The 27,013-nt window shown below is 44.3% G+C and overlaps 1 protein-coding gene across 1 annotated transcript; it reads right to left on the bottom strand.

The window, feature by feature from the left end:
- LARP6 (La ribonucleoprotein 6, translational regulator) lies at window positions 1-21,796 on the bottom strand. The gene is made up of 3 exons (XM_060097080.1): window positions 21,528-21,796; window positions 6,923-7,133; window positions 1-2,819 (listed from the first exon to the last, which is right to left on the bottom strand). The coding sequence occupies exons 1-3, from the start codon at window positions 21,728-21,730 to the stop codon at window positions 1,752-1,754; spliced, it is 1,482 nt and encodes a 493-aa protein (XP_059953063.1). The 5' UTR covers window positions 21,731-21,796; the 3' UTR covers window positions 1-1,751.
- Window positions 21,797-27,013: the final 5,217 nt, after the last annotated feature.

Here is a 27,013-nt window from a genome sequence, read left to right as displayed (position 1 = left end):
AACATTTCAACCATTATCCTTTATAACTTCATAATCTTAATAAACATAATCTTAAACAACAACAACAACAAAAAATACACTCTCTTTTCCCGTTTTCACAATGGCCTGAGGTATTATCCTACCTCAGCAGCTTCATGAGTAAAACTGGTACAATAATACCTCACAGGGACACTAAGAGGATAAATGAAAGGATGTGTCTAGCCAAATGCCTAGCACATAGAAGGTGCTGAATAAATATTAATGCCATTTGGGGTTTCTTCTTTTTGGAATGTGGATGGTGAGGTTCCACATTCTGAGACCCATCTGGTGTTCAGAGTGTGGGATCCAGAGTCAGACTGCTAGGTTCAAGCTCCACCAATCATGTAGCTCGTAAACCTTGGACAACTTAGTTACCCACACAAAGCTTCTGTTTCTTCCAGTGTGAAACAGAAATAAGATGTGAACCTTTCTTATGTGGTGGTTGGGAGGATTAAATGAGATAATGCATGGAAAACTCTTAGCATAGTCCCTGGCATCCAATCACTGTTCAATAGTTATTAACGAATCCCATTAAACGTGATTTGCCTAAAATCCCCCAAGGTTCAAGTGGATAAGTGAACCCTGGAATCTAGGCCAGTACCCCTTCTGCTCCACCCAGGCAGCTTCCACTGAAAAGGAGCTAACAACACTGATGGAGGGCCAGCTGCATCTAAGAAACAGATGTCAAGGCAAAGCATTTCACAGGGATACGACGAGGCCAAGGGGGTGCGGGTAACTCTCTTAAGGTCACAGAACTAGTAAGATGGGGATATGGGAGTCAAACTGTCTGACCTCAAGTCCCACAACCATTGTCCATACCAGTGGCTCTCAGATTCTAGAGTGCATCAGAATCACCTGGAGGGCTTGCTAAAATCCAGATTCCAGGCCCTTCTCCCATAGTTTTTGACTCAGTCAGCTGATGTAGGGCCTGAGAATTTGCATTCCTAACAAGTTCCCAGATGGTGTCAATGCTGCTGGTCCGGGGACCACATCTAGAGAACTTGGTCTATACTAAGCTGCCTTTGTTTGGTACAATTCATTGTGATGAAAGACTGTGGTGCTCTAACATCTGCACAAGCTCTGCTGACCTCTCAGGCTGCCAGGAGCCCCAAGGAGAGCCCTGGGGCACACTCAAGAAATGTGTCCCTGTTAAGCTCCTCAGAGCCTCATGACACCACCCACAGCCTTGTCAGATGCACAGAGATTTTGTCAGGCACAGTCTATGGGTTCAGAGCCAGCACTCCCAGTTAGGTGTTTTATTATTTATTCACTTGACAGGAAACATACATTTGGTCATATAAAACACCATGCTACTGGCTTAACTAGTTGCTGTCATACAACAGAACTCCTCTGGGCTTTCAAGAAGCCCGTGCATGGCCAACTGAGGATGGCTCGGTCACTGGAGAGAAGAACCCTGCCACGAAGAACAGACCCACTGCCAGGCCCTCTCTGGGCAGCCTCTGTCCCACAGCCCTCCAGAGCCATTCACACACGTTGGGCATCATCAAAATAATGGTCATGCTGGGAGGAATGGGTGCTCTGAACTAGAAGAGGGTCTTAAAACCAGAGCATACCAGGCAATTCATATATATTACAAACATATAAATTAAGAGGTCTACACGTATACAAAATCTTTCAATGGGACTTAATTTCACTCTATGTCATGCCAGGTATTTGTCAGAACCTTGAAAACAGAGGTTTTCAATGGAGCTGGTATTAAAAATAGAAGGTATTTATACACAGGCCCTGCTCCTCTCGTGTCCACTGTGGAATCCTCTGGTGTTGTCAGGGCCTCTGGGCAACCTCAGCACCCCCACAGGTAGCCTATCTGCAGTCTGCATCTTCCGAGAGAGCAGGGGACTCGCTCTGGGGCTCTTCTCCTGCGTCCCCATCTCAGCCTGGCGGCGCCTCCGAACCCAGGGGCTGCCAGAGGGAGTGACGCTGCTGTCCGAGGAATAATCCATGCACTTGCGAAAGGTCTCAGGACTGGCGCTGGAGTTCGGCCTACCTTCTTCGGCCAGTGGGGATTTTCTGGAAACGCCTTTTCGTTGAGCCAAGGGGCTGCTCCAAGGACTTGAGCACGGGGAGGCATTCGGGCTCAGAAAGAGATTCTGGTGGCCAGAAGGGCTGAGCTTGTTGGTGACTGCATGGCGCCGGCCAGCCATAGGGGACGTGGGATTGCTCTCGGGGTCGGAGGAGCTGTTGGCGGAAGACTCATCCCCCACGTACTGAAGCTCCTCAACTCTCCTGTTTAGGGACTTGTTCAGGTGGATGCTCGAAGTGGGTTCTTCTTCCTGGTTCTTCTCTTTGGATGGTTTCTTTTTGGGTGGCTTCATACCAATCAGGACAGCTTTCATGCTCTCCCGGCCCTGAGATTCTGTGCTCATGAACTCATGGGCTTTGATGGCCGCTTCCACCTCCTCGAACTCCACAATGGCGCACTCTTGGGTCCCCACCTGGCTGTACCGGTTGCTGATCCTCCGGATATCAGGGGGCAGCTCTCTCCCGGGTTTGAGGATTCGCACTGATGAGATGACTCCAAAGGTCCCGAAGAGCTTGAGCAGGTGTTCCATCACCTTCTCCTGCACCCTTCCATTCTTCTGGGGGGTGGCCAGGGCCCAGAGCTTGGGGGACAGGTAGAGGTCATAGACCAGGAGCATCTTGCTGGGGAGGTTCTCGCTGGGGAAGAGTGGGACAGGGGTGGTCCTCCTCACCTTCCGGTGGTCCTCATTCAACTCGAGGGTCACAGAGTACTTCAAGGCATGTGCTGTGGTTCTCCAGTCCCGTGTAAGGTGTTTCACCTGAAGAACACAGAGCAAATCAGAGATGGTTACCTATTGTCCTTGTCCTCCTGGCGTCCTCTACAATCTCCCTCCCTCCTTTCCTTACCCCTGGAACATCAGTAACTAGAATTGTACCTGGTGTGTGCAGGCACTCAGAAACCTAGTGAGTGAACGAATACACTTTCTACAGTTACAAACAAGGCAGCACGGTTTAGAACAGTGCTGTCCAACAGATCTTTCCGAGGTATGGAAATATTCTATTCTGTGCAAGTTTAAAGGTTAAACCTGCAGGTTCTGGAACAAGGCTGTTGGAAACACAAATCCAGAGGCCACCTCTAACTGACAGTAAGACCTGAAGAGTTATTCAGTCCCTCAGTCCCTCAGCTTCCTCATCTGTAAAATGAAGACATTAATAGTGTCTACCTCATAGAACTATCATGAGGACTAAATGAATAAAGAAATACATACATATCTACCCCCAGACACACATTTTACATATATAAAACTTAGGACAGTGTCCAGCTCACAGTGAGTACTCAACAAATACTATGTGCTATCATTATTTCAAATATTACATGCTACCATTTTGACAGGATCTGGAGATTTTAACATTCAAATCCTTCTCTGAAGTGGTGCTTCCACCTTTCTGCATTCAAGACACAGAAGGTGCCAAAAGATCTTTCAATATCTCCTGAAGATGATGCGGGCTGTTTCAACTTGGAATTAAATGTAACTTGGGTGTCAAGGAGAATGATCAAACGGTCCCTCACTCCTCCTCCTTTAGTGGAAATTGTGCGTATCAATGTTGCAGCGCATGGAAGCTATATTTATACCGTAAAACAGTAATTTTCAAGAGGCCCACTTCTGGTGAAGGGAATGCCATGGAGAATGAGTCATCCCGAAGAAATGGTGGACGTGGGTGGGTGCGTAACCTGAGCCAGGAATGGCGAGATTACCCGGAGCCAGTGCAGCTGCTCTGCAGAGGCACCCTGACCCAAACAGGAACTTGCTGGAACTCAGAAGGGAGGGCTCCCAAACAGGGCGGGGTGGGGGGAGCCCTGGCAGAGCTCTGAGTAGTACCAGCAGGCTCCTGGAGAGAGGGCACTCTCCACTCTAGCCTGTGGCCTCTGGGTGAAACAGCCCAGACTGGGGCTTAGGGTATGGGAATCACAAGTCACCTACACACAGAATCAATGGGCTGATTGCCGTGGCATGAGCCAAGGGCAGAGAGAAGCAGGTCCAGGCAAAGAGTTGGACTGCAGGCGGACAGGGTCAATGAGAGATCCAGAAAGGGTGAAGAAGATGACCACAGGACAATGGCTCTGTGGGGGTGAAACATGGGGGGGTCTTCTCCATTGCCAGTCAGGGAGGGAGCACTCAGGAGAGGAGGGGAAGACTGGGCAAGGAGTGCTTGGGGGAAGGCCAGGGCGGCCTTACTCAGAGGGCCAGAGAAGCTGCTGGAAGGCCATGGCCAATCCAGAGAGAAGCAGGACCCAGTACCCCCCGCCCAGAGCCAGGAGTCAGGGCTACTGGGAATCTCTGTTAGGTCTGAGCATCCCAGGCCTGGGTCTGTGAGCCTGGGGAAGGAGTGTCCAGGCACCACCAAGGAATAGGAACCAGAGAGCTGCCATCTTTGTGCAATTACTAGAACTTGGTAAGATTTTCCAAAACTTTGTGATGGCCCTGGTCATATATGTTTCCTATTATGATTAGCAGGAAACGCTTTAGAATGACAAGGGTCTTTGCTGTCATTTTGGAGGTGTTGGGGAGTCTGCATCTACTCTGCAGCCAGTTTTCAATAGAGAACTCTCCTAAATAGATCCCGTAAGTGGCAACTTAAAAAGGGAAGAATATTAGGCTCACTTTTAGGGGCCCTGGGGAGGAATAAAGGAATGTACAGGATGATTGCACTGGCTGCTCCGTTTTGGGTTCCCCCACCAGCACTTTCATGTGAGGGCTTGCTCACTGTTCTCTGGACATGTGTGATACTGTGATTTATACTAAGAAATATATATATTTGGTCTTCATCCCGGTTACTGGCACTGAGTTCCTAAAATGTTTGTAAGTTCCTGAGCGACAGAGCACAAGGAGCATCTTCTGCTCTAATGAGGCGACTCTGGGTGGGGCTCCTGGATGGGACCAGCCATGATTTGAAGCTTGGAACTTTTAGCCCTGACATTCTCCAGAAAGGGGAGAGGGGCAGGAAAGGGATATAACAGTATCCATATATATTTTTTTTTTTTTTTTTTTTTGCGGTACACGGGCCTCTCACTGCTGTCCGCTCCAGACGCGCAGGCTCAGCGGCCATGGCTCACGGGCCCAGCCGCTCCACGGCATGTGGGATCTTCCCGGACCGGGGCACGAACCCGCGTCCCCTGCATCGGCAGGCAGACTCTCAACCACTGCGCCACCAGGGAAGCCCCATATTTTTATTATAATATAATAAGATAATTATTATAATAATTATTATAACAATAATTGATCATTCTACATGACAAAGACTCCATAAAAATCCCAAAAGTTCAGGGTTCGAAGAGCTTCTAGGTTGGTGAACACATCCTAAGGAAGGTGTCACACCCCAACTTCATGGGGACAGAAGCTCCCGCACTTGGGACTCTCCCAGACCTTGCCCTGTGCATCTCTGCATCTGGTGGTTCCTCTGTACCCTTTATCATATCCTTTAATAAACTGGTAAATCTAATTAAGTCTTTTCCTGAGTTCTGTGAACAGCTGTAGCAAATAATCTAATCCAAGGGGGCGGAGGTCATGGGAACCTCTGATTTGTAGCCAAGTCAGACAGAAGCTGTGGATCCCTGGGGACGTACTACTTGTGATTGGCATCTAAAGTGTGGTGCAGAACCCTTAACCTGTAGGGATCTGATGCTATCCCCAGGTAGACAGTGTCAGAATTGGGTTAAACTGTAGGACACCCAGCTGAGTGTCACAGAATTGCTTGGTATGGGCAAAAACCTCCCTCACATCTGGTGGCAGAAGTATTGTGAGGAAGAAGAGTAGGTTTTTCCTCTACAACATGAAATGCCCTTCTCCTGTACCTTGAAAACTCCTACTCATCCTTCCAGATCCTATTTCAATGTCACTGCTTCTGGGAAGACTTCTCAATTCTCCAGGCAGGGTTAGTTGCTCTGATCAATTAGCTCCAAACAGTACTTTGTTCTTTCTATTGCAGTACTGTTGATGGTCATATTGTGATCCTTCACTGGTCTGTGTCCCTTACTGGACTTTGCCAGGGCAGGGCGGAATGCCATGTTCATTTTGTATATCCTGTGCCTAACACAGCACTCAGCATATGTTTGATGAACGAATAAAGGAAAGAAATCAAGAGAAGAGGGCAGAGTATTCCAGCGGGCGAGGCAGAGAAGAGCTCCGGGAGGAAAGTTCTCCTCCAGCGCTCTCTGACAAAGCACACAGGCAACTTGGCTGGGACCCACTCGTTACACATCCTGTTATGCAACAGGCCACGTGGGCCTTTCCATTCTAGTAAATACACTTTCCCCAAGGGAGACACAGAGTTCTTATTCCAACCGTCCTGTTAACTCTTCAAGAAGCAGGCAATTCACAACCCAGTTGCTGGATCTATACAGCAGAGACATGCGGTAGATATCCTACATCTCCATCCTATGGATGAGGATGTTGGCATTACACAGCAAAGGCGGCTGGTGTCTTGGAGGAGGCTCATCTCCCAGAGCTCCTTCCTCCTCTTATTTATTCAAGTTGGCAAATGAAAAGCTTAGATTTCAGATAATTCTAGGCCGGGTAGGTGTCTCTCAAGGTCACTCAGCCCCCTGTCCTGGCACAGCATCCTCCTGGCCACCCACTTGTCCGGCAAGAGTGCCTGAACTTTGCTAAGAAAAAGTAATGTCATTTCATAACTGCCACCAGCTGAGACTTGTCCCAACACCCAGGACCCTTTTAATAGAGTGGGAGGATATTCTTAATAATGATCCTAAATCCCTTCTCTTGATCATTTTTCCCCTTTTTCAGGGCTTGGAGGAAATAAAAAGTTGTTAGTCATCAGGTTTCAAGGGGGTAAAAAATATTGAGAACCACAACCCAAAGCACCTCTGAAATCCTCAAAGCGGCTTCTGAGAACGAAGCCTCACCTTTTTGAAGGATGTGAGTAGCTTGACACTCACATACCCCAGCTTGTTCCTCCTCACGTGCTTTAGCAGGAAGGCGTCCTTCTCCAGGTTTTCATCAGAAAAGTAGAATTCGATCTGATCCACCAGTTTCTTGATTAACTCCTCGTCCGGGGGCTGCCACTCCTGCTCCAGGTCCTCATGCTCGTTCTCGCCCCCACTTGTCGTGGTGCCACTGAGACCAGAAGGGGACACGAGGTGTTAGGGGTTGAACCGTAGCCCCCAAGTTTCATATGTTGAAGTCCCGCCCCGCCTCCCATATGTCAGAGTGTGATGGTATTTGGAAAAAAGGTCTTGCAAATGTCATTAGTTAAAGTATTTGGAAAAAAGGTCTTGCAAATGTCATTAGTTAAAGATGAAGTCACCCCAGAGTAGGGTGGGCCCTAATCCATGAGCACACAGGGAGAACACCATGTGAAGATGAAGGCAGAGGTCGGGGTGATGCAGCAGAGGTCAAGGAATGTCTAAGATTGCCAGCCGGCAAACCATCAGAAGTTAGGGGACAGGTCTGGAACAGACCCTTCCCTAGCACCTCAAGAGGGTGCAAGCCCCTGCTGACATCCTGATCTTGGACTTCCAGCCTCCAGAACTGTGAAGCAATAAATTTCTGTTGTTCTAAGCCACCCAGTTTGTGGCACTTTGTTACAGCAGCCCTAGGAAACTGTAATGGGTCACAACTGAACTGGGCTCCTCAGAAGTGAGAATCACATGGCCACAAGGGGAGAGATTTTTGCCCCCAACTAGCTAAGAAATCAAGTTTTCATTTTTTAAAATTTATTTATTTTTTTATACAGTAGGTTCTTATTAGTCATCCATTTTATACACATCAGTGTATACATGTCAATCCCAATCTCCCAATTCATCACACCACCACCACCACCCCCCGCCGCTGCTTTCCCCCCTTGGTGTCCATATGTTTGTTCTCTTCATCTGTGTCTCTATTTCTGCCCTGCAAACCAGATCATCTGTACCATTTTTCTAGGCTCCACATATATGCATTAATATACGATATTTGTTTTTCTCTTTCTGACTTACTTCACTCTGTATGACAGTCTCTAGATCTATCCGTGTCTCTACAAATGACCCAATTTCGTTTCTTTTTATGGCTGAGTAATATTCCATTGTATATATGTACCACTTCTTCTTTGTCCATTCGTCTGTCAATGGGTCAAGCTTTCATTTTTAACAAGAACAGAAGATCATTAAAAAAGAAAAACAACACCCTCTATTAACATTTATGTTGCTCTGCCATTGACAAGATGCTTTTCACACATACTCCTATTCTCCCCTCCCCACAAATCCCGGTTTCTAGAAGATAGTTTAGCAGAGTAACTAAGAGTCCTGGTTCTAGAGTTAGGCTGCCTGGGTTTGAATCCTGACACCACCATTTATTAGCTCAGTCAACTTAGGCAAGGAACTTCACTGCCATACTTCAGTTCCATTAGCTATCAATTGGGACTCATGATAGTCACTTTCTTGATAGACTTGTGTGAAGATTAGTTAATTCATGGAAATATCTAGAAGAGTACCTGACATACCCTCAGGGCTCAGTAAGTGATAGACACACTCATTTGTTCAGTCATAAGGGGCAGATATAGGTTTCAAACTCAAATTTTCTGTCTCCAAAGTCAGCACACATGATACCTTCCACATTTTGTTGGGACACTGCCGGAAATCTGGAAACAATCTCATTCACTGGGGCCTTTCTAAATGAACCCCCCTGCCCCCCAGCAGGACATACTTCCTCTCCCTCTCTCCGAGAATATTAGGACATGAGAACAATGCAAAGAAATCCTGGGCAAAGCTTCTTTAGGAAGGTCAATCTTTCATGAAGAGATTATAAAATCGTCAAAACCACAAATATTTAAGGAATTTGTGATTATCCACATCATAGTTGACACCATTATTAGAAGTTATCAAAGGTGAGTTCCCTTTTGTATATTTAATTACCAAATTATGTATTATATAAATACTATATTTATTATTCAATAAAAAGTATTGGTTAAAAATTACTTCCAGAGAAAAGAAAAAGAACTACTTTCCTTGTGGCAGTTTGATGTCTAATAACATTGACTATCAGACCCAGAGCCTCCATCAACATGTTCCAAGCAGAAAGAGCATCTCTTGGGACAGATGCAAAAACCTAATCCCCCTAAAGCATCCTAGTCTTCCTAAAGCATCCAAGGTACTTCCACTGTGTTGGGAGAACTTGCCAGGCTTCCAAAAGGGCTCAGAGAGTTCATATAAATAACCAATTAAAAAAAAAAAGGGCTCATAAAGTCAAATAACCTATGAATGTGACAGTTTAAAGCCGGAAAAGGCACATACATTTACGTTCTTCAACTCCAGCAAAATTTTCACTGGCTCACAACCTTAAAAAAAAAAAAAAGAAAGCAATTGTATAAGAGTCCAAATGAGAAAAAAAAACCCGAATATTCTGGCAGGAGAAAAAAAACCTAAATCTATCTCACAATTTTTCAATTTCAGAAATTATATTTAGCATAAAATACAGGCACTTGTAGATTTTTAAAATGAAGAGTTTTAGTTATTTGCCTGTAGAGAGTATGGAAATGGTTTTTAAAATACCTTACTGATGTCACAAGACAAATGTGTATGTACTAAAGGAAAAAAAAAACAGTCTGAGAGACTAACTTTAAAAGTATGTTTCTTCAAAAGGCTTTTTAAAAATGGGATGATAAACTAAGGGAATATGTTAAGGCAGCTCATTAGATATAACAGGTCAAGTGCAACTTAAATAGTAGATAAGCTGAATATTTTAAAAGTCCCTAAAAGGTAGCTGTGGCAGACACCAGTCTGACTCACCCAACATCTAATAGCAAACTCTTTCTCACTTGCCCTCCTTTACTATGGAGGTTATAAAAACTAAATGCTCACTTTCCCAGTCTCTCTTAGAGGTGGTAGCCATTTGTCGTGTTATGGCCAATAACATACAAGTGAAAATCTCTTGGCCTTGGCCTTAACTCCTTCCCCTTTTATCTGTTTTGAGTGTGGATGTAATGGTTGGAGCTGTAGCAGCTATTTTACTACCACAAGGAAAAGGTCAGGAGAATCAGCTTGGCCTAATTTATTGACATTATTGGTTCTGATATTACTGAGTTGCTGAACCAACTACTATAACTACATACTTGCATAATTATGATTATTACATGAGAAAGATAAAATCCTAATTGTTTAATTCACTGTTAGTTGGGTTTTCTACTACTTACAGTCAAATACTAGGATAGTAACACTACACTGAGAAGAGAGGTGCTCAAAACACGCCGAAGGAAAAGTGTCAGTGGGAAAATCAATGAAATGAAAAAGAAAATGCCAGATGGAAAGTACAAATTTTCACTTTATTACAGAAAGTGTACACCCTAGATAGTAGTTAAAATGGATAGGTTGAATATACCAGATGAAACAACTAAGAATGCATAGGAAGTTCTGGGCCCAGCTGACAAGGATGACAATAAATAGCAGGGGATGGGGTGAGGTGTGTGATAACGACCAGTGAAGAGTTTTGGGTGGACTCAGAGGCATAAGCAAAATGGCCCAACTTACTACAAATGGCTAGTGTATCACAGGTGACCAGACCATTAAAGGGACCCACAGGCCAATAAGTCCTATTTCCTAACCAGAGCAGTTGATGCCATCACTAAAAGTAAACTTACACACAAATAAAACATAATGGAAGGAAGATGATGCAATTTCTCACTTTCTCCAGTGCCTATATTAGACCCTCCCATTCTTCCCAAGGTCAGCCACAGGAAGACTTTACTCCCTGCAGATGATTCTACCTCAGACTTGATTAAGAAAATCAAGTTCATCCAATCAGACTTGCCCAGACCTTCCTCAGACTTGTTCTGTGTGTCTGGACATCCACCAGAGAATTCATTTGCTGTATCTGGGTGCCTTTTCTCCATCTTGGTCTCTTGCCCCTGGCTGCAGGATGGGACACAGTTGATCACCTTCTTCTTGATATTCTCCCCCTGGGCTTACATGAGTTGTTCTTTTCTGGGTTTTCTTCCCATCTGACTGCCCTTTCAGGATCTTCGTCCTCCTCCCATTTTGAAATGTAGGTATTTGCCAAGGATCTTTCCTTGGTTCTTTATCCCCTGGCAACCTCTACACTTCAGCCACTGGTTGGCTCATCTGATTCAAGTCTGCCTCTCCTCCTACCCCTCCATCCTGCTCTCACTCCTGAGTCCAGTCCTCAATTCCTAACTGCCTGCCTGATGTTTCCAAGTGGATAGCCTGATACTGCTTCAATATGTCCAGAATCAAGCTGTCACCTTCTGCAGAACTCAGCCTCAGGTAGGACCAAAGCCTGGGCCTGTTTACCAACAGACATTCTACCTGGGAAGCTCATCTCCTTTTCACACAATTGCTCAGTAAATAATCCATAATATGTTGGGAGGTGACTCTGTGTCAGTATTTGCACCTGGTGAGCAAATAACCAGAAATTCCAGAACAGGTGGGTAGTACTGGGAGGTGATAGAAAACCTCTGTGTGAGTGCAGAGGTGAGCTTCTTGCACCCAGAGGACCCCTCCCTCTGCATGGGTGCTGTCAGCAGCAACTGTGCATCTCCCAAGGGGAATCTTGGAAGATCAGGAAAGCCTGTTTTATAGAGGGGAGACTGCTGCACTGTTTCCTGGTTCTTGTAACAGCCTTTGAACACAAAAGACCATGTATCCTTCACAAACATTAAAGAAGTTTATATTCTTTATATATGAACATTGACAACTTTTTGTCAATTACAACTATCCTATAATAACCACATTATCTTCCCTCCCATACTGTCCGACAAATGACTTTCCCTACACTCTCTTTGTGCTTAGACTCAAAACCTAAGATGCATTTTTCAGCCTTCTCTTTGCCCCCACATTGCGTCAGTTATCAAGTGCTGATTTTATTCTGCAGTGTCTCCCATCTGTTCTCTCGTTTCCATTCCAACTGTTCTCATTACTTCTCCCTCGGACCCTATTAATAGCTCATCAAAAAATAATGCTTAAAAATTAAAGTAATACATATACATAGAACCAACGGAAATTAAATAGTAGAAAACTTATAAAGAGAGCAACAATCCCCCTCTCCACTCCTCTTTCTTAGATGCAACCTCTATTCAACCATTTAATTCCTATGAGAGTTGCTGTATAGGTCTATAAAATAAGTTCATAGCTCTATGCATCACTTGCCAATTTCTGAAATTCTTTGTTGATGTCCTATTATACAAAAGAAGGATTTGGGGTCACTGAAAAGCCTCTTCTTTCAACTTTTAAATTTTTATATTATTTTTGGTTTTTCTATTAGCCTTCTCTATGTGTTTTAAATAACATACTTAAAATTCTTTCTTATTCCACCAACATTAAAAAATATTTCCCAATTCCTCACAACATATGATGTGCATATTATTACCCCTCCTTTTCCTTCATCTCTCCTTACATTTTCAACTTCCCAAATTTTTTCAGATGTGCCTTTATTTCATTTTGTCATGGTTCATAATATTTACAGTCTATTCTGGAACTACTATTTCATGCTTTGTCTATAGATAGATACTAAACTCTGAAAGTCAATCAGTTGTAGGTCATTATTATTACTATATAAACATTGGTCACTGCAGGGAGAAGGCATTTGCTAATTTTGCAGTTCTCTTCTTAAAATACTGTCAGTTGACTGACCACTTGGACTGATCCTCTATGTCTATCATTTTCTATCACATTGTCTGTCTGTGCCTTTGTCTTTGATTTATATGCGAAGAGATTTCCTTGACATTATCTTCCAACCTTTTCCAGTGAGTTTTAAAAATTTCAGTAATTATTTAGTCTTTAAACATTCTTTTATGTCTTCAGATCGTTCTTTTTTTTTTTTTTCTGTACGCGGGCCTCTCACTGCTGTGGCCTCTCCCGTTGCGGAGCACAGGCTCCGGACGCGCAGGCTCAGCGGCCATGGCTCACGGGCCCAGCCGCTCTGCGGCACGCGGCATGTGGGATCTTCCCGGACTGGGGCACGAACCTGCGTCCTCTGCATCTGCAGGCAGACTCTCAACCACTGCGCCACCAGGGAAGCCCCAGATCGTTCCTTTTTAAGAGCATCCTGTTCTTATTTTGTGGATACACTATCTTAAATTCTCTCAGGGTACTAACTGGAGTATATATAATTTTTAACAGTCTCTTCTGTTTCCAACAGTGTTGCCTTTGTATCCTCTGGGGTCAGTTTTTCCATTTAATTTTCATGTCACTGATTTTCTTCATGTGGCTGGTAAACAGTTGTCTTTTTCTTTTTAAAAATATTTTTTAAATAAACTTATTTTATAATAGTTTTAGATTTACAGAAAAAATGTGAAAATAGCATAGAGTTCCCATATATCCCACACCAGAATTCTTCTATTATTAATAGCTTGCATTAGTATGGCACACTTAATGAACTAGTATTAATACATTATTATTAGCTAAAGTCCATACTTTATTCAAATTTCCTTAGCTTTTACCTGATAGCCTTTTTCTGTTTCAGGATCCCATCCCACGTTATATTTATTCATTGTGTCTCTTTAGGTTCCTCTTTTCTCTCGGCTATGACACTTTCTCAGACTTTCCTTGTTTTTGATGACCTTGACAATGTTGAGGAGTACTGGTCAGGTATATTGTAGAATGTCCTTCAATTGGGATTTGTCTGATATTTTTTTCATGATTAGACTGGGGATATGAGTTTTTGGGAAGAGGACCACTGATGTAAATTTCCATTCTCATCACATCATATAAAGGGCCCATACTATCCAATGACTGATAATTGTGGATGTTGACCCTGATCACCTGACTGAGGTAGTGTTTGTCATACGACTCCACTGTAAAGTGACTCCTTTTTCCCCCTTTCCATTCGGGACCCTTGGAAGGAAGCCCACACATTAGGAGTAGGGAACTATGGCTCCATAGTTATTCATTCTGAAGAATGAAGTCTGGGTTGCTTTTTCTTGGTGGTTTGTGAGGGCTCCCTAGGAATATGTACACTCCTATTGTTCTTCTTCCTTAGGTGGCTCTATATACATGGGTGGGGCATGCCAATTGGCAGGCTTCACTTCAGAGTGAACTGGAAGGGAACCATTAAGTAGGAGCCCTATATCAGGTACCAGCTCTACCTTAGCAGCCCTAGATCACCACTTAGTTCACTCAATTCCTTTAGGAAATAATCTTGTTTCTTTTTTCCCCTGGGAAGTAAAGGGTATATTGTCTACTACCTTTCATTGGCAGGTAGAGAGGTTGGGCAATTGTTCTAAAGGAAGAATTTAAATTACCTCTCAGATATTAGCATCCCTTTTCACTCTTGCCTCCTTTGCATATTTCCCAACCACAGCCTTTCTAGGGTTCTTTCTTCCCACCTCCTGTCACTTCCTGTTGTATTTTGGGCTACAGTCTCTTCCGTTCTGTGCCTTATTACACGTTTTCAGGAACAGCTATAAAATGCCACTGCTCTGCTTTGATACTAATAATGTTTCCTATTTCTTATTAAATAAAATCCAAAATCCTCAGCTCTTTATCCAGATTCACTTAGAATCTGGCTGTAATCAGCTTCCAAATGCATTTCTATTTCCTTGCAGATCCTTTGCTCCAAGCAAATAAAAGACATATAGTTCCCCATATCACAAGGTTTCTGGACTCTATGCCTTTGTGCATGCTGTTCCCATCTCCTTGAATGCCTTGCCCCTCTCTCTCAGGTCCGAATCCTAGTCACACATCAAGGCCCATCTCAAACGTAACTCTCCCAGGAAGGAAATCATTTCAACTTCTCCTAATACTTGCCTCTATTTGTATCAGAGCTACTTGTGTGCATATCTTATTAGTGTCCTGAACTCTAAGTTCTGGGAGGGTAGGATTCATATTGGTTTCTTTCATTCTACCCAGAGCCTTGCATGTAGTAGGAATTTAAAAAGCATCACCAAGGTAAAGTGAATTGTTTCTGTATGGGCAAATCACACCTATCAGAATTATTTTAGGGAGAAAGTATGGTTCCTGGTGTATATGTTGCTAGTGGCCTTTCAAGAGGACTGTGAAAAAGTTTTACATTTGCGTTACTGTTTTGCTTTAAATAAAGTATTATAAATTGGGAGTGATGATGAGTTCTTTTGTTATGACTGTAAACTTGCTAGAAATGGAAACAAAGCATAGAAATAAGGGGTACATTTCGAAACAGCTAATTGGGCTCCACAGACCAGTGTTGAAATATCTATTATATTTGTAAATGATTTGGAGAAATAAGGGCAGGATAAGATCTCCAAGGCTGCTTTTCTCATAAAATTTCAAGCTACTTTGGCTGTTAATTGAGTGGTTAATCAGATGATACCTTATGAAGGAAAATACCCAAACTAAAATGGTGGAGTAATGAGCTCCTCACTAAGACTTTCAGTACAGAAAAATTTTTGGACTCATCATCTATCCTTGCCAATGGTCTAATATATGTTGGTTGGGTCACCAAGGCCAGGAAAATGATGGACAGCAACATGGAGGATAGTGAACACAAAGGAGAAAATAACATTTATGAAAAACACTAGGGTCCAGTACCATTGTGTGAAGTTCCTTTTGACTCGTCTCTAGAAAAAGATAATGAATCTGAAAAGGTTCAGAAAGGCAACCAAATTGATAATGCAATATAAAAACATGAGAGAAGATTCAAAAAATAAAGGTTCAGGAGGACAGGTCGAAAACACATATAGGTATGTACCAACTCTGGAAAAGGTATCACGGGAACAACTACATTTTGGATGCTACTAGCAGAGGCCTATGCTATGTTTGGTTGGTCCATGGCTTCCTACATATTTATTACAGAGATCATGACCTTCCTCTCTAATCCTGTCTTCTGCCATACTGTTCTGGCATATTTCCTAGGGCCTAGGAAAAGTACAACTAGTGGATGTCTCTCCAGGTCTATATAATGGTTTGTGGTGTGGAGCAGAGATAATATATACAAGGTACTTAGTTCCACATACGGCACATAAATGGCATTAGTAAATGACAGCTTACATTATCATCATCCAGAACAGGGAAAAGATAGCCTTGGGCAATGGCTCTGTAAAATCACGAAGAGAAAGAAACCTAGATGTTTTTGTTTGTTAAATGAAGAGGAGATGTGCTCAGTGGTTTTATCATTCATACTAATATTTAGTATTATAGTTTTAAATCATTTTTACACACTGTAAGACAAAGCAAATAAGTAAATGTGTTATTGTTATTAGGAATCAAGATTTTCAGTATAAAAATAAAAGAAATAAGGCAAAACCCCTGAAATGTTAAATCTGAATTGGAATTATCAACATAAACTTATTTTTAAAAAATATATTTCTTAGTTCTGTCTATTGAAAGGGCCTGAAGAAATGATGCCCCAGCAGAAATTAGCACTTTTAATTCCAGGTCTTGGTTTCTAAATACCTTCCACCTAGCATTTGAAAAATCAGGGATTCCTGTGGGAATGGAGGGATTCCATGACAAAAGTACAAATTAAGCCTAGAATATCTAGTATCAGAAAGCAAAGAAGACATACAGATGGCCAACAGGCACATGAAAAGATGCTCAACATCTCTAATCAGCAGGGAAATGCAAATCAAAACCACAGTAAGATATTACCTAACAGCTGTCATTACAGCTATTGTCAAAAAGACAACACAGGGCTTGCCTGGTGGTGCAGTGGTTGAGAGTCCGCCTGCCGATGCAGGGGACACGGGTTCGTGTCCCGGTCCGGGAGGATTCCACATGCTGCGGAGCGGCTGGGCTCGTGAGCCATGGCCGCTGAGCCTGTGCGTCCGGAGCCTGTGCTCCACAACGGGAGAGGCCACAACAGTAAGAGGCCCGAGTATCGCAAAAAAAAAAAAAACAACCAACAACACATAACAAGTGTTGGCAAAGATGTGGAGTAAAGGGAACCCCCATGCACCACTGATGGGAATGTGAGTTGGTGCAGCCACTATGGAAAACAGTATAGAGATTCCTTAAAAATTAAAAATAGAACTACCATATAATCTAGCAATTCTCTCCTGGGTATTTATTCAAAGAAAATGAAAATATTAATTAGAAAAGATGTATCCACCCCTATGTTCACCACAGCATAATTTACAGCAGCCAAGATGTGGAAGCAACCTAAGTATCCATAAACAGATGGATGAATGGATAAAGAAGCTGTGGTGTGTGTGCGTGTATGTATATATATATATATATATATATATATATATATATATATATATATATACACGCACACACATACATATACACACAATGGAATATTACTCAGCCATAAAAAAGAATGAAATCTTCTCATCTGCAACAACATGAATGGACCTAGAGGGTATTACGCTAAATGAAATAAGTCAGACAGAGAATGACATATACTGTATGATTTCACTTATATGTGGAATCTAAAAAACAAATGAACAAACATAATAAAACAGCAACAGAGAACAAACTGGTGGTTGCAGGGAAGTAGAGGGAGGAGACAAATGGATGAGGGAGATTAAGAGGCACAAACTTCCAGCTGCAAAATAAATGAGTCATGGGTATGAAATGTCCAGTGTGGGGAATAAAGTCAATAATTATGTAATATCTTTGTATGGTGAGAGATGGTAACTGGACTTATCGTGGTGATCATTTTGAAGTGTATAGAAGTATCGAATCACTATGTTGTGTAACAGGAACTAACATAGTGTTGGAGGTTAATTATACTTCAAAAACAAACAAACAAAGTCAGAAAAAGAAATCAGATTTGTGGTTACCAGAGGTGGAGGATGGGGGAGAGGAGGACGAATTGGATGAAGGCGGTCAAAAGGTACAAACTTCCAGTTATAAGATAAATAAGTACTAGGGAAATAATGTGCAACATGATAAATATAATTAATACTGCTGTATGTTATATGAAAGATGTTAAGAGAGTAAAGCCTTAGAGTTCTCATCACAAGGAAAAAAACTTGTTTTCTATTTCTTTAATTTTGTGTCTATATGAGATGATGGATGTTCACCAAACATACTGCGATAATCATTTCATGATGCATGTAAGTCAAATCATTATTTTGTCCAACTTACACTTATATAGTGCTGTAGTCAATTATATCTCAATAAAACTGGAAGAAAATAAAAATAAACTGAGGGGGAAAAATAAACTGAGGGGGAGAAGGCAAGGAAGTGCTCATTTCTGTTTGCCTCTTTATGAGGGACTCTTGTTCCATCCCAGATGATCAGGGAAAGCTCTATTTTACATACGAATGTCAGCTAATAAATGTACAAAGAATGATAAAATGAGAAAATCACCAATATGTAATCCCCAATGAACTGACTCAAGCAAAGATCATCAGTGGATGCTAACACCGTTAGGTGAAACATCGTTGGTGAAAGAATATTCACAAGAAGACCAGATGTTACTTGTTAATCACAATGGAGGGTTCACCTTAACCAAGAAGTCAAGTTTAGCATCACTAATGGTGGATGCTGCCTGACGTGATGCAATAAGTTTATGGTACTGCCCAAAGAGTCTTCTTGCCAAAATGTTTAACTGAATCTAATCAAGCCTTCTGCGCTAACTTGAGTTTACGGGAAACACATGGTACAAAGGAGCAAGTTAAGCTAGACGATGAGAACATAACCAGACCAGTTCAAACTGTGAAACATTCAACAAGACATCTGGGCTCTTATCTAAAACAGGAAAGCATTAAAAAAAAAAAGTGGGGATGCTCTAGATTAAAAGATTCTAAAGAGATATAATAGACAACTGTCTTGATCTGCGGTTCTGGTTTGAGGTGAAAAAGAAACAGCTGTAAAATACAGTGTGGGACAATTGGGGGAAACATGAATGTGGAACTTGACTATTAGATGATTTTAGGGATTATATTAGGGAATTATTGTTAATTTTCTTAGTTGCAGTAGTAGTATTATGATTTTATAGGAGAATGTCATTATTAAGAGCTACAAAATGAAGTACTTAGGGTATAAGTCTTGTGTACAACATACTTTCAAATAGTTCAGGGGAAACCACACACATTATATATCCATCAAACAAATATGGCAAAATACTAACAATTGTTTAGTCTAGATGGCAGGTATACAAATGCTCAGGTTACTACTCTTTCACATTTTATGTCTGAAATTTTTATGTTAAAAAGGTGAGAATAAAAGAAAAGACATCTTTTTAGTGAGCAAGATGGAGGTAAGACTAGAGAGATGGTGCTAGGTATTGGAGATATGGAGAAGATTAAGACAAGGTCTCTGCCTTCAAAGATCTCACTGTCTAGAAGAGGAGAAACACACAAATATTTCAACCTGATGGAGTGAGTGCTATGATAGAGACACACATTCATTCAACACATATTTATAGAACACCCACTACGTGGCAGGTGCCATGCTGGGCACTGAGGATGCAATGAAAACAAGGTAAGCACGGTCCCTGAAGTCATGGAGCTCATATTCTTATGAGGGAGACAAAACTATAGAATTACATTTGTGGTGTGTACAGAGTACTACAGCAACACGAAGAAGAGAAAACAAACTTGGCTTTGGGGTAGGGACTGAGGATGGTGGGGAAGAGGCAGCAAAGTTTTAAGGCTACTAGAAATTAATCAGAGGGATCTGAGGTGGGAGCACAAAGACATGTGGACACAAAACAGCACCCTGTGTTCAGGGACCTAGTGGGGGTCAGCACTGGGGGAGCACGAATTGTTAAAACAGGCAGGGAAGGAAGCAATGGGCTGAGGGATGATGCGGGTGGATACCCATCTCAACCAGTGGGTTTGGGAACCTGGGCTTTCTCCTGCAGGCTCTGGGAGCCCAGAAGTGTCCACACAGGGTGGTGGCCGCTGCTGTGCCAGGCTGGCTCAAGCAGGGGACGGCGTGGTTCCTGTTCTTGGCTGCACTCTCCTTGTGCTCTGGATGTTTGCCCGCTGGGCTCTGTCAGCTCCACCACCCTGAAGAACCCCAGGGATTTTTCTGGGGTCAACTCTATGCCAGTGGGCAGCAGGAAAGGCTTCAGACTGAACGCTCCATGAGACTCCAGCCCTTGGAGCTGGGAGAGAAGGGTGGCTCTGGGGTAAGAACCACCCCACACCTGAAGAAAGGATCGTGTTCTTCTAGATCTCCATAGGGGTTCCCAAGAAATAAGTAGGGCTTTAATCCCTGCTAATGGTACAATCTCAAAATGTAGTCCCCGGGATAGGGGACAGCTCTTTGCCACAGTTACAGGCAAATAAATTCAGCAGAATAAGCCACTCTGGACTATTTTACATGACCTCTGAAATGATTTGACTAAGCAGCTGCCTTCTCAAGATTGTGAGATGTCAGTGACTCATTATTTTTATACTTTCAATACTCAGCACACAGGTGAGTGAATGAATGAATCAGACTTTACAGTAAAGTGCTGATATTATGTCCTAATCTCTCATGTCATCTGCTGTGGCCCAGCTTTCCTGCACTAAACCACTGGGCTGGACTTTCCTGCTCGAATACCTCTATCTGAATGCCCTGAAACTCTGGGTCCTTAAATCTAGACCTCTTCCACTGGGGAAGGGTCAGGCAGTGAAGGGGAATGGCTCTAGCCCCAGGATCCTCATGCCCTTGAGTTGAGTGTTCTCCTGATGAAATAAATATACGCCTGCCAGGGAATAATCCTGCAGAGCTCTGGCAGCTCAAAGCATGTGCCAAGAGGACTCTTAATAGATGCCTCTTGGGATCTCCCATTATTTGCAAGTTCTGTCACTGCCCTACTCTTATTGCTATGGATGCTCCATACTGCATCTCCTTTCAACAGCAGGAAAAAAATCACAGTCCTGAAAGGCCTGGGTGTTAGTGGACACAAGAGTAAGGTCTCTCTCTGGCTGATAATAAAGCTCAGGACCCAGAGGTGAGGTTAGACAGGTGGTTTCTTGTGCTAGACTACCCATTACCCAGGAACTCAACGCCAAGGCAGCAAGATGATGATGCAAGCTTAGAAGTCAGATGGAGAAGAAGCATGAAAATGGGAATCCCCCAGTAGGGGAGGATGAAGCAGCAAGCCCTGAACTGATCCCAAATGGGGCAAATGAACTCTCTACACGGTGAAATCACTCCTCCTTGGATCCCCCAGCAGCAAGTGTCAGCTGTGCCTGGCCGGCCCCCCAACCCCACTTGGACTGATAAGCAGACAGGGAAATGATGGCAGTGAAGGCTAGGTGGGCCTGCTTCGGAAGTGAAGACTGGGCTGGGCTAGGCTTTTTGGAGGGTCTTTGGGTGAGCTCAGACAAGGAGAGTCTCCCTCTGGGAAGGAGATGGCGAGGATGGTCCAGGAAGGACTTCCCCCTGGGTCCCAGAGCATGCCCACGTCCAGGCCCCTCAGATCCCCGCCGCCAGTTCCGAGAGCCTTGGTGGGGTTAAAGGCTACGGACCCGGGCACCAGCAACCGCCAAAAGCCAGTTCTGACTCCGTGGGACGGCCCAGAGCAGCGTCCTGGGGCGGGTGGGTGTGTGTGTGACGACCCGCTGTGCCCGCGGAGTTGTGCTCCCCCAACTCGGGTTCGGCCGGGACTCGGGGTCGGCGGCTCCCACCTGGGCCAGGGCCCTGCCGCCGCGCTTACCTGTGCCCGCGGCTCGGCTCCTCCTCGCTGGCGCTGCCCCAGCCTGGGCTGAGGTACCGAGAGGGGTCCCCCGAACCCCGCGCCTCCGCCCCCTCCTCCTCCTCGTCCTCCAGCTCCTCCACGTCCTCGGCCTCCTGGATGGCGACGCGGATCTGCACCGCGGTCTCGAGCCCGGACAGCGCCTCCTCGCCGGGCTGGGCCATGGCTCGCGGGCCGGCCGGGTCTGCGGCGCCGCCGGCTCCCCGCGCCGCGAAGCCGAGCCAGCCGGGCGAGGACTACGGCGACGAGGGGGCGGAGGCGACGCGAGCGGCTCTGCCCCGGAAGGACGGGGATCGCGGCGCCCCGCCCCGCGCCGCCGTCGCCACCAGCCAGACCGCCTACCGAGCACCAGCGCAGACGGGGTCGCGTAGGGGGAAGGTGCCTTCCTCTGCTCTCCTCCCGCAGAGGCCTGTCCGGGACTGATTCCCCGAACCCCCGGTCCTAACAGTGCGCGCCCGCTGCTCACACGGCCCAAGCCCGAGTGATGTGCCAGGGCTCCCTCCTCCCGCCTGCTCCTTTCCAGGCGACCCCGAGGAGAGGAGGGGCGCGGCACATCTGACTTCACAGTTTGTGGATGACTCTGGGGGTGGCAGGCACAGACAGCAGCGTAAGGGGCTTCTGTGCCCCCTGCGCGTCTCCCCTTCTGACTTGCACAGACGACCGAAATCTCCACCGTAGGTCTCTATGGCATGAGCACCCTACACTGTGCGTCTAGTGACGTCAGGGACTTAGCTCTTGCCGTGCCTCATTCTAGTGGTTCCCAGAGTGTGGTCCCCAGACCAACAGCACCAGCTTTACCTGCGAACTTGTTAGAATTGCACATTCTCAGGGCCCACCCAGACCTCCTGATTAAGAAGCTATGATTCAGAACTTTGTGCTTTACCAAGCCCTCCAAGCAATGCTGAAGTTCACTAAAGTTTGAAATCCACTGCCCTCTATGCCTCTTAGAATATGCCCTGCACATAGTAAGCATCCAAATATTTGTTGAATGAATAAAGGGAGCTACTGAAATGCCAGTCTGTTTGAAACCCTGCCACCTTTTCACATTTAGCTTTATACTGAGTTCCATGTCAGCCCTTCAAATGTGACCCAGAAACTAGTGACAGGGGCATAGAAATGAATAAAACTTCCATCTGCTTTCATGAAGCTCTTGATTTAGCGCCTTACACGTAATCTGTTGTGTTAATTTGCCACAGTAGGGCTTCAAAAGAATGGAAACCTGGACCAACACCTTTTGGCTCAAGAAATGGGGTCTTGGAAATCAGCATTCTTGTAAAAGAACACCATGCACAGGGCTCTGGGCACCTGAGCTGGGCCAAGAGAGACCCAAGGGGGCAGTAAGGACAGCCCCTCTTTTTTTTTTTTTTTTTTTTTTTGCAGTACATGGGCCTCTCATTGTTGTGGCCTCTCCCGTTGCGGAGCACAGGCTCCAGACGCGCAGGCTCAGCAGCCATGGCTCCCGGGCCCAGCCACTCCGCGGCATGTGGGATCTTCCCGGACCGGGGCACGAACCTGTGTCCCCTGCATCGAGAGGCAGACTCTCAACCAGTGCTCCACCAGGGAAGCCCCACAGCCCCTCTTTTTAAGGTTTGACTGGAATCTGCATCCCTTTCTTTTTCAGATCTCTCTTTTGAAAGAAGAGGTCCTAGAATGAGTAAGGGAAGGAAGAGGCAGACCCTTGGTGTTCTGCCCTAGAACAGCTCACAGCCTGGAGTCTGAGCTACTAGGAGGAATAGGCAAGAAGTCAAGAGGATCTGTGCCTCCCTCCAGGGTTACAGTGGTTATAGGACCTCTACACACCTGGTCCACCACTGCAATGAAGATCAAGAGGAGAGAGATTTGTAAGCCCCTCCACGCCTCCTGATCTGGTAACTTTAGTCCCTAAATTCACAAAACAATATGCGTCATCTCATTTAAACTGTTCTGTGTGGCAAAAACTACAGGGATTATTATCCCTACCCAGGACAATGGCTCCATTGGTACCAGGTTTTAATTTACGTAGAATTCATGCATACCTTATATCAGGGTTTCCAACTGCCTGACCTTAAGAGTCCCCTGGGGACTGTTCTGAAAATATAGATTCCTAGTCCCCTATAGTTTGAAAACTGGCAGTTGGTGGGTGAATCTGATCTGCAGAGGTGTTTTATTTGGTTGGAGTTTTGAAAAAATAAATTCAATTTGTATGCCCTTAGATCCAAATATTTCTACCTATGCTGATTCTGGTATTATTTATTTCTGACTCTGTATAAAGGAATTTTGGATCTAGAAAGGATGTTATACAGCACCCAGCCCTGAGTTCCTCCTGTTCTGGATTGGGTACCCTCAAGAGTACAAACCTTTCTGCCAGGGCCCCACTGAGAGAATCAAATGCAAAATGTTCATGAAATTTTTAAGGCAACTTCACATTTGATTTGATTAGTTCTACCCACACACCTCATCATTTGTGTCACTGATGAAGGAACCAGGCCTTTTAAAGGGCCCCTTCTGGTTTCCAGCTCCTTCCTACACTGCGCTGTGGCCAGGGAATGAGGCCGCTTCCACCCAGGCCTGTGTTTAGCATCATTGCAGGGAGTTTGCATCAGTATGGAGATAATTAGCAAAGCCTCTTTCAACAGAATCATGACCTCAGCCCACAGTTGGCCTCGTTTGCTTTCCCTGGAATCTTGAGAGCTCATTTTTATAGTAAACTCAAACTGGGACATGGCTTTTTTTCCATAGTTTCTGAGTATAAAACAAAAGGAAAAACATTGACAAGGCATCAGGATGGCCTACGGTTAAGTTAAAGCAAAAACTCAACCCTGGAGACCGCTCCAATAACTGTAGGTGAAGGAGGCATTTTATTTACTCATTTAATCATTTGTTTAAGTACGTAACAAATACCAGGCCCTGTGCTGGCCTCAGTTTTGTAAAGTGACTAAGACATGATCCATGAATAGCAGGAGATGGAGGGAGCCTGGAAAAGAGCGGCTTCAATAATGAGAATGTGTCCACTGCAATAAATGTTGTAGCAGAAATCTGAACAAAGAGGCACAGCCTGTAAAAACATCACCAAGGATGTCTTGACACTTATTAGAATAGCTTCCACCTAAGTAGCAGAGTATAGCAGAAAAAGCACCTGCTCTGGTATCAGATAGACCTGGAGTCACACACCAGCCTTGCCACATCTTAGCTCCATAACCTCCTGCTGTTGTTTTCTTACCTGTAAAATGGTCTGAATGATCCTTACCTCATCAAGCTGGAGACGTGGATCAAATTAGATAGTTTGTGGAAAATGTCTAGTACAGCACTTGGCCTAGATTAGATGCTTGGTGTATGCTGGTATACACTGTGATGTGGACTTCTAAGTACTTTCATACCAGGAAAGGCTTAGCCTGTGTGGGGAACACAAACACTCTAGCTGCTGCATATGTATCTTCCTCCATCGTAAATCAAGAAATTGGTTTTTTTTTTTTTTGCCTAAATGCAAAAAACTTTATAAATTGAGGTAGCCTTTCAGAGCCAGCTTAATTCTGCATGCACTGACAAAACAGAACCTCTCTGGGCAGGAAATCAGCATCTTTCTACAGTTCATTTTTAGCTTCAATAAGAATCAAGATATCCATCCATAGATATGAGGTGTTTTATGAGGTTGTCCATTAATATACATTCTCCCTTGTTGAATAATATCAATCCCCAATAGCCACCTAACCAGAAACACATTTCCCAGAATGCTTTGCATATTGTTCTAATCGTGTGACTACATTCTGGCCAATAAGATGGGAGCAAAATGTTTTCTCCCACTTCTGGGTTGTGCTTCTAGAGATGCAGATGTGCTTCCCTGGACTTTTTCCTTTGCCCATTCGCAGGAGCAACCATGTTGGCCCCAAAGATGGAAGCCACATGTTAAAGATAGCAGAGAGAAACCCTGGACTTGTTTAGTGAACCATAATCTGGATCATCATTTGAGAAAAAAAGAAACTCACACCTTGCTTAACCCTCTATTTTGAGATATCTTCGTTACAGCAGCTTAGCCTGTATCCTAACCAATACGTGAGGATTTACTAATATTGGATGAAATAATGTATGGAAGCAACTAGCTCAGGGCTCAGGACACAGTAGCCACTCAATAAATTGGTGCTAAGTTTTAACTTAAAAAATTTGGTAGTATATATAAGTCCATGCCACTCTCTCACTTTGTTCCAGCTTACCCCAAATGTAAAACAGATAGCTAGTGGGAAGCAGCCGCACAGCACAGGGAGATCAGCTCGGTGATTTGTGACCATCTAGACGGGTGGGATAGGGAGGATGGGAGGGAGACACAAGAGGGAAGAGATATGGGTATAAATGTATATGTGTAGCTGATTCACTTTGTTATAAAGCAGAAACAAACACACCATTGTAAAGCAATTATACTCCGATAAAGTTGTTTAAAAAAAATCTGGCAACTCAATAACATTTATTGCATGACAAAAGTATACAAATTATGTGGTAAGAATGAAGCAGAATTCAAAAAGGGATAGAATATGGTCTCTCTTTCTAGGAACTCACCTTCTAATGGGGGACTTGAATCCTTTATTCCTTCTCCTAAGCCCTTTGCAAGAATAGCATCACCAGCATTAGTAGTGGAAGTCCAGCCATTTTTGCAAGTGGCAAAAACAGTGGGGGCTTCCAAAAGGCTCTCAGCTACTGTCTCCTGCTCCCTTAAGTATGAGGTTCCCTCTCTCCAAAAAAGCAACATCCCAAGTTTGGGTCCCACCATTTAAAAATAACACCTTGCTGTTCTAACATTAATTTCTTTGTGGCATATTATCAAATTGTTTTGGCACATATTTCAGAGAGTGTTTAAGCTTTGCCTGCCATTTATGCCTTGTAGAAGACTAGTTTATCAAACTGATGGGGAGTGCAACACATTAAAAATCGATGGATTTTACTTGGGGGGAGGGAAGTGAGAGGAGGGCTAGTTCTAGGAGAGTGTTCAGAAATTTCAGGGGTAAAGGTGATTGGCAGAAGTGCCAAGAAGCATAAGTAGAGGCACTCATTGAAGGAAAGCGTGAAGAACTTGCACAATGCTGGACCACACAGAGCAAGAGAGCCAGTTGCATTCTCTGGTCAGAGAGGTGAGAGCACCCCTGGTCCTCCAATTCTTAGGAAGACATACAGCAGCCAAAGCTTCAACCTGGTCGGGGTGGGAGTTCTATTAGGTCTGAGATTCTGTACACTAGTCTCACCTAGGGAGCTCTTAAAAAGTCTGATGTCCAGGCTGCACCCCCCTCAATTAAGTTCTGGGGGTGAGACCCAGGCATCAAAATCTTCCAAAGCTCCCACTGATTCTGATATGTGGCAAAGGATAAGAACCTCTGTGTTAGATCTTTCAGGTTCATGTTCCCCAGACCCCCTCTGGAGACTGGCTACTGGCTCACCTTATCTCCAGGTGCAAGTAAAGAGCCCAATTCAATCCCAGCAGTTTC

The sequence above is a fragment of the Mesoplodon densirostris genome, chromosome 4 (assembly GCF_025265405.1).
Source record: "Mesoplodon densirostris isolate mMesDen1 chromosome 4, mMesDen1 primary haplotype, whole genome shotgun sequence".
Classification (NCBI taxonomy): domain Eukaryota; kingdom Metazoa; phylum Chordata; class Mammalia; order Artiodactyla; family Ziphiidae; genus Mesoplodon; species Mesoplodon densirostris.
This window is presented reverse-complemented; position numbering and strand designations above follow the sequence as displayed.